The 8396-nt window shown below is 39.3% G+C and overlaps 1 protein-coding gene and 1 long non-coding RNA gene across 2 annotated transcripts in view; one reads left to right on the top strand and one right to left on the bottom strand.

Annotated features, from left to right (window-relative positions):
- cab39 (calcium binding protein 39) overlaps window positions 1-8396 on the top strand; it is a 31254-nt gene that overhangs the window by 18776 nt on the left and 4082 nt on the right. The window contains exons 7-8 of the mRNA XM_014015000.1: window positions 6318-6383; window positions 6733-6876. Coding sequence (XP_013870454.1) covers window positions 6318-6383; window positions 6733-6876 — 210 coding nt within the window. The remainder of the gene's footprint in view (window positions 1-6317; window positions 6384-6732; window positions 6877-8396) is intronic.
- LOC106522141 (uncharacterized) lies at window positions 1555-4265 on the bottom strand. Its single transcript, XR_001310753.1, has 2 exons — window positions 3136-4265; window positions 1555-1861 (listed from the first exon to the last, which is right to left on the bottom strand). It is a non-coding gene; the product is annotated as an uncharacterized LOC106522141 (long non-coding RNA).

Raw genomic sequence — 8396 nt, 5'->3', positions numbered from 1 at the left:
CCTTCTTGCTGAGTCATTGCACTGCAAAAACTGTCCACCTAACCCATCCATCCATCCATCCATCCGTCCATTTTCTGTACACGCTTTTTCCTTTTCTCACCTAGGGACAATTTAGAGTTATCAATTAACCTAACAGTCATGTTTTTGGTCTGTGGGAGGAAGCCGGAGTACCCGGAGAGAACCCACGCATGCACGGAGAGAACATGCAAACTCTACCCAGAAAGGTCCCCAGACCGGGATTTGAACCGGTGACCTTCTTGCTGAGAGGCTGCATATCAATTAATTGTTAATCAGTCTATAAGATAAATCAACTTCAGATTAATTCATTATCAATAACTTGCATCCTTAAGGAGTTAACTTTATTTATATCTACTCATATTCATATAATTAAGTGCTTTAATGATTTGGCTGATAAATCGATTAATCAAAAATAAACAACAGATTAATCGATTATTAAAACAATCGTTAGTTGCAGCCCTACATTATAGACATTGGGATGTAAATCACCTGTTTGTATCACAATTCAACATTACAACCCCAATTCTAATGACGTTGGGATGCTCTGTAAAACAAATAAAACGAATATGATGATCTGCAAATACTCTTCAACCATATTCAGTTGAATATGCTACAAAGACAAGATATTTAATGTTCAAACAAATATTCACTCATTTTAAATTTGATTCTGCAACACGTTCCAAAAACACTGAGACTGGAGCATGTTTACCTCTGTGTTCAATCACTTTTCCTTTTAACAACACTAAGTGTTTGGGAACTGAGGACACTAATTGTTGAAGTTTTGTAGGTGGAATTATTTCCCATTCTTGCTTCATGAACAACTTCAGTTGCTCAACAGTCCAGGGTCTCTGTTGTATTTTGCACTTCATAATACACCACAGCTAGGGCTGCGCAGTATATGCGGTAGACGGTAGAAACGGTAAGAAGTTGGCCTACGGTAGAAATTTATACTCTACCGTCCTATCGTCATTACATCATCACGCCTGTGTCAGCAGTGCTGCGAGTGCAGAGACAACTGAGCAGGAGTTCAAAATATAATGAAGAAATTCTAGCATTTTAAAACACGTACAGAGAGAATAAATCCTCAAAATTTCCCCCTCCCGCTACAGAAAAGTTACGTCGTGTCGCGGGATCATAATCTCTCTCTTCCACAGCACGTCGCGCAGAGCGAAGCTTTAACAACTGTAGTTTTTGACACCCAACTGTCGGAGAAATAACTTGTTTTTTATGTATTGCTACCCAGAGAGGTGATTAAAAAAAGACGTGGACGTTCGTTCATTCATACTGTAAATCCATCTTGCTAATGTAAAGTCGGCTTCTGCTCTGATGATGAAGATGATGATGTAGGGATATGCTGTTTGTCGATGTTATGGACAATGCTATATCATAAATACCTCGTAATTATTAGCATAACAAAGGGCACCACCTGATTATTTCAGGAAATAATTCGTTGATTTTAAATCAGTCTCAGATACTGAGTTGTGAATTCTATCATTTTCAAGACATAACCAAGAAATGACGCACAGACAAACGGAATTTCATAATATAACCTATATTAAAAATGATTCAGAGGTGACAATACAGATTATTTTGGGCAGACAGAGACAATTATCATCAAACCTTAAGTCTAATAATAACGTTAACGTCAGTCACAATAATAATAACTAGTATCCTTCACCTGAGTCACTTTTCTACTCTACGCTCACAAAGATTATAAGAAGCTTGAAAGTTAATAAAAAGGAAGTTGTTAATTCATCAATAAAAGGGGATGTGGATTATGCCTGAATTAAGCTCAGGGCGAACCTTCTTTACTACCAACTTAACGATCCAGAAGTTTCACCACCTCAGCTGAGCACNTTTAATTAAGTTCTAACAAACTTTTAAACGAGTTATCACAGCGATTCTGTGATCACAGCATGCAGCGTGAGCGGGGACGCACGAAGGAGCACGGAGCAGTGGAGGCGCACGGAGGTTTGGGCGCGCGGCGGCACTTTGGCACAGAGGCGCGGCGTGCGTAAAACCTTCCCAAATCTGGGTAAACTCTGTCAGAGCTAAATTCCACCTTAAATTTTATCCTCTATAAAGATAAAATCCTCCACAACAGCGGTCGATTAATCCGTGTTGAGGAGCGTGGTGTAGCTTTGTTTTCTCCTGCTATCACAGCTGAAGAGGTACAAGCTATTATGGTTTTAGACACACAAGCTATTTCTTCAGCTTTTTCTAAAACCTGTCGACTTTAAAACGCGCGATATTATAAACAGAAACTGATTTTCTGTTTATATTTCATGAAGAAGAGATTCGGTCGTTTTTCTTTCTGACGTCTTTAGCTAAATAAAAAAAACATAAAACAAAATAAAGGTTTGCGCATAGGTTTAGAGGTGGAGAGAGAGAAAAGAGAGGAAAGAGAGGGGAAAGGAATCGTCACAACGCGTCCGTTTTGACGTCTTATTTCCTATAGGCGCAGGTATCGTGTATATTAAAAAATGTCCACCACTTTTAATGACTGATACGCTGTACACTTCAGGAAATAAGTATGAAGAGAGATTTGGGTCTATTTGTGCGTTATAACAGGGTTTAGTCTTTTCTTGAGCCTCGCACGCGGGACCAAAAATAATATGTAGGGATATGCTGTTTGTCGATGTTATGGACAATGCTATATCATAAATACCTCGTAATTATTAGCATAACAAAGGGCACCACCTGATTATTTCAGGAAATAATTCGTTGATTTTAAATCAGTCTCAGATACTGAGTTGTGAATTCTATCATTTTCAAGACATAACCAAGAAATGACGCACAGACAAACGGAATTTCATAATATAACCTATATTAAAAATGATTCAGAGGTGACAATACAGATTATTTTGGGCAGACAGAGACAATTATCATCAAACCTTAAGTCTAATAATAACGTTAACGTCAGTCACAATAATAATAACTAGTATCCTTCACCTGAGTCACTTTTCTACTCTACGCTCACAAAGATTATAAGAAGCTTGAAAGTTAATAAAAAGGAAGTTGTTAATTCATCAATAAAAGGGGATGTGGATTATGCCTGAATTAAGCTCAGGGCGAACCTTCTTTACTACCAACTTAACGATCCAGAAGTTTCACCACCTCAGCTGAGCACGCCACCGGATAACAGAGTAAATTACGTCTGTCCTACCAGTCAGATGTCTTATCGTTGTCCCTGGGTACCGGAGCTTGATCGAGCTGTGCCAGCGGCGTCGCTGGTTTCAGAGCGGTCCCTTGTGGGTACAACTGGACTTCTCGAAGTGGCTGGGTTCAGCTCCAAGCTGGAATCATGTTTGCCTCTGGTCACTTGTTGATTGAAAAGAGTTCTGAACAAGCTCGCTTCCTGCATGAATCCAGTACCTCGTTATAAAGGCAAATTAACAACTTTAAAGTTACAAAATAAAATAAAATAAAAAAATAAAATAAAATAAAATTATCCCTGAGGGAAAATGGAGCTAGCTTTAGTCATCCATCTCTTCTCATCGACTGCTTCTTTTCGACTGACTTCTGCTTGCTGCCAAACTAAATCTATTGTTCAGGCTCCTAAACTCATGATTGGCTAGTCATGATCACGTGACCTGTTTTTCTTTTCACAGACTGCCATCCTTAGAATTGATTASAAACACACACAGAAATAAGATAGTTTGTGAAGTGATTAAAGTACATTGTTCACATGATTGAGTCACGTAGAAAATACAATGATTCTTTTTTTCTTTGCTCAAAATGATGAATACAAAAAAAACATTCATTCACAGTGTAATTATAAAACCAGTCTTTTGGGGCACTGTGACACCATAAATGAGGTGGTATGTAAACAAGGTCTTTGWTGCAAATGTATGTAATAAACTCAGCAGGAAATCCAGCTTCAAAGGCCCTTCTCTCACTTAGCAGAACCCATTCTGCCAGACTTTGTGTCTGCTAAAACTTGAGTTCTTTTGTGATAAGCGGCCATGTTTGAGTACATCACAGAGTTCTCACCGTACTCAAACAACAGAAGGTCTCTGTCGCATCCTTTCGTTATCTTACCACTCGTAGATAATAAACAAAGGTTTTGGAGGTAAATGAATAGGTCACTGTTCTCTTGTAAACATGGGCAGAGTCATGTGATGGTCAGAGTTTGGAGCGTTAACCTTTCACTCCAAGTTATCACTACAATGAAGATGAGCGTGCAGCAGAACAGCTGATAAGTTCAGCAGGCGGAAGCTCGTATAGCAGGCAGATATTAAAGCAAAAATGCTGGGTTTGATTAAGATGACAGTTTTCTACAAAAAAATGCTCTAAAAATTACATTATCTTTACTTTTTATAATTTTCTACCACGATATATGCCGTTACCATGAAGGGATTCAATTTATACCGTGATATGAATTTGTGGTCATACCGCCCAGCCCTAACCACAACCAACCTCGTTTGTAGAGATGTGACCTTTTAAAAACCATCCAAACTTTTTGGACGGCTTTTTAAAACAAATGCTGTGAACTGAGTTGCAGACAGTCGATTGTTTTCTTTTTGTTGTTTTTTTTTTCTTTTGTTATTTTTTCTCCTCTCCTCACGTTTTCCTCCTCAAATGCTGACACCCACTCTCTTTTTCTTTGCTTTTTCACTTAAGGTGGGAACATACTCACTCCGACGCCGACAGGTCGACGCGCGGTCACGTGGTTGTTCGGCAATCGTTTTCGCACAGACCTTTCATAGTCCCTACGACACCCCCTCCCTGAAACATATGTCACTGCATGGAGTTCCCCCGCAACAGCCGATAATGCAGAAAAAAAAAGTCAGAATTTCCCCCCTCAACAGCAATGCAGAAAAAAAGTCACTCACCCGACGGATTTTTTTCCACATCTGTCCTGGTTTTAAAAGCTCCACAGTTTCAGATTCCTCCGTGCCTGTTTATCTGTTATGTCTTTTATCTCCATTCATGAGTTTTTCAGTTTGACTATCTTTATAAAACTCTGGTTCCTGGTCGGCTCGGGGAGCGAGTCGTCCCCCCCCCCCCCTATTATTTTTTTTTTACCGAGTGGTTGAAGTAAATGCAGCGCATAGCGCTGTCAGCACAAACACACGAGTTTTTCTCAGTCTATCTTTAAAACTGCTCAAAACAGTCTGCTCTAGTCAGAAGCAAGTTTTTGTTTTTTTCTTCAGCTGTGTCCGTCCGAACGCTTTCAGTTCAGACCAATCACACATTACCGTCGACAAGGGAGGGGGGTCAAAAAGTTCTGCCGGGGGCTTGTGCCAAAAGGGGCTGTCGACACGACGCTGCGAAGCCCGGTGACATAATTCTCGTCATTAAACTGCAACTACTCGTGCCGACGTCGACAGTTCGCACAGAGTATGTTTCCAGCTTGAGATGATAAAGAACAGAGTGAAGGGTAGGAACGCAGCAGTTGTTGTATGTGATGAGGAGAGCATGAGCTCCGGTGTAGAGGCCATGCACACCGGCGTCACTAACATTCAAAATTGAGTTATGTGAAATAAACAGATCTTCTTCTAGATCCAGCTCCCTCCAAAGAGCCTTATTTTCCATCTCTAATTTTTTGCAACATTTTTACAGTTTTATCATTTTTTATCTCTTGTTTCTGCAGAAGCCATGATTCTTATCAGTCTGCCATGTGGAGCTTCTCTTAACTGAAAACTAATTCACAGATTTAATCTGATGCAGGTGTTTACGAATGGCAAATTACAGAGTGATTCCATAATTTCCTCTACTTGTCTTGTGTGCACTGTATCTCGTGAACAGAGCTATTGATTTCAGTCAAAATTGACATAATTGTTCTTGCCCCAACGGAGGTCTGAAAACATCTTGGAGGAATATGTCTGTCTTGTTTTTATGAATTCCAGAAGGTTGAAAATATGAACAATATCTATAATTTATTTTCTTTTTAAATAAAAAATTAAAAAACTGAAAGAAATCTTTAGAGTGGTGATCCCATAATGTTTGACAGGTCACTGTAGACTAAATTTTAAAATATCTTATTGTAGTTTTTTTATTTTTAGTAGTAATAATACTTACATGGCTCAAACAACTGTAGAGTAAACTGTAGAGAACACTCAAGTGAGAACATGATTTTTGTGTTGGATCTCAGCATGTTTTGGATTAAACTGCTCAGCTTGTTGGCAGGCGCCTGCTTTTATCAGCTTCAGACAAACCATTTGGACACTGAGAACATAAAGTATTTGTCAGCTTTTGAGTGGGAAAGTTTTTAAGTTTTACCATCTGACGGAGATCACGAGGAACTTCTTGTCCCTAATCACTGTTTTCTCCTCTTTTCTCTCCTTTCGCTCCAGTTCTTTAGTGAATATGAGAAGTTACTGCACTCTGAAAACTACGTGACGAAACGACAGTCGCTCAAGGTGAGGAACCGGGTCGTGCAAGTGAAAACATCTGGTTGTGGTCCAACTGTGTTTAGAGTTATTTAAAGGAGCAACAGTGTTGGGTTTCTCAACATCACTTCTCATGTCTCCCATCTAGTGGTTGGAGCTCACAGTTTAATAACATGCCATTAGAGCCATTTGTGGGTTTTTATTTTCCCTTTTTTTGTGTTTTGACTTTGCAGATAGTGCCAAATGTGGCTTTAACTGAAATAAATATCAAGATATTATCAATTATTCTAAATTGCTGGTTTGTGAGACACAACCAGAGCAGGTTGTCTTCTGAACACATTTGATTAATTGAATTTCTCTCACTCTGAATGATGTTTAGTTACTGGGAGAGTTGCTTCTGGATCGGCACAATTTCACCATAATGACGAAATACATCAGCAAGCCAGAGAATCTCAAACTGATGATGAATTTGCTAAGAGACAAAAGCCGCAACATCCAGTTTGAGGCTTTCCATGTTTTTAAGGTAAGATGATCAAAGCCAGTCGCAGCCTTCATGTGAGGCAGCTGCTCTATGAGGAAGGAAACAAAAGTTAAGAATGAATGAATGAATTTATTTGTTCGGGACAGTGTGCAGTTAAAACATAATTTGATGCATTGCACCAGATTTAGCCTAAGGCTAATTCACATCTGTAGTCCCTTCAGACAGTAAAACAAAACAACATTCAACAGTAAATGGAAATAAGAGGAAATAAAAACACAGAAAAATAAAAATAATATAAAATAAAACATTTTGCAATTTAAAAAAATACATAAATACCCCACTCTCCAATAGGGTTGGGTACCAAAACTCTGTTCCGGTATGGCACCGGGGCGAACATCCACGGTAGTACACAGATCGAAACCCAACTCTAACTTTGGTGCTTTATTTCAGTGCCTCAAAGAAAGCTGTTAATTTGCGCCGTCTGGTGTTCACGGTTAACAGTGACAGCCTCGGCACACAATCTCCACGGACGCGGTTCGACTCGGCTCGGTGTCGGCCCAATGCGTCTCCAAGTGCACTCCACAGCCACGTTGTCTCTGAACCTCCTCTACGGTGGTTCGGGTAGAAGCGAGTACAGCATGCTTATGATTTTAACATCAGCAGAATTCTGCCCATGGATTAACTCTTGGATTGACTGACAGCAAATTTACTCCTGAAGAGAGCTGCTTTTTGTTCAGGAATACGAGTGCGCTGCGCAATACGACGACATGGTGAAATAAAACTGCCTTTTTGAAAAAGGCAGAACTTGTAAACACTTCCTGGAGAGAGGTGAAGGAGACGAAGCTGAGCAGATCAACAAACTGTCCGTCCATAGTTACACAAGCACTTACCTAAACAGCACCGCGATAATTAATTAATAAATAAATAAAAGTGAATGGTAATACCACAACGGCTTTTTTATTTTATTTTATTTTTAACACAACAGTTGAAGCCGCTGTGGACGGTCCACACATTATCACACCCACTGCGTGGAGACACACAGACACTGAGCAGAACCGACCCGACCCGATCCGACCCAAAGTGAATCGAGTAGAACCGAGTTCATGGAGAGGGGCTAACAGGTGCCGTGCAGTTAACAGTTATATATTGTAGTTGAGATGACGAAAGCAAAACCGTCCAAAGTGTGGTGTCACTTTACAAAATAAGATGCAGAAACCTACACCTACAACAAATACTTTAAGAATATTTGGTGCAAAGACAAATTATTAATGGTTTTAAGTTAATGTGTTGGTCAATTTCAAGTTTGACTTTGACTCAGAAATATTCATTCAAATAAACCTCTGTGTGAGTGTGTGTGTTTTATTTATTTATTTTTAAATTACTGATTTAAATACCATTTAGGAACCGGTACCATTTTGAAAGTATCGATTTAGCACCGGTATCAAAATAAACCCTTTCAATACCCAACCCCACTCTCCAAGCATAATTAAAAAGTTATATCACTACACATCCAATAAAAAATGTGTGACAAACATCACCAATATGCAATAAAAACGTTATAT

This window comes from Austrofundulus limnaeus, unplaced genomic scaffold (assembly GCF_001266775.1).
Source record: "Austrofundulus limnaeus strain Quisiro unplaced genomic scaffold, Austrofundulus_limnaeus-1.0 Scaffold121, whole genome shotgun sequence".
Classification (NCBI taxonomy): domain Eukaryota; kingdom Metazoa; phylum Chordata; class Actinopteri; order Cyprinodontiformes; family Rivulidae; genus Austrofundulus; species Austrofundulus limnaeus.
Note: the sequence above shows the minus strand (reverse complement) of the source record. Positions and strands in the feature narration are given on the sequence as shown.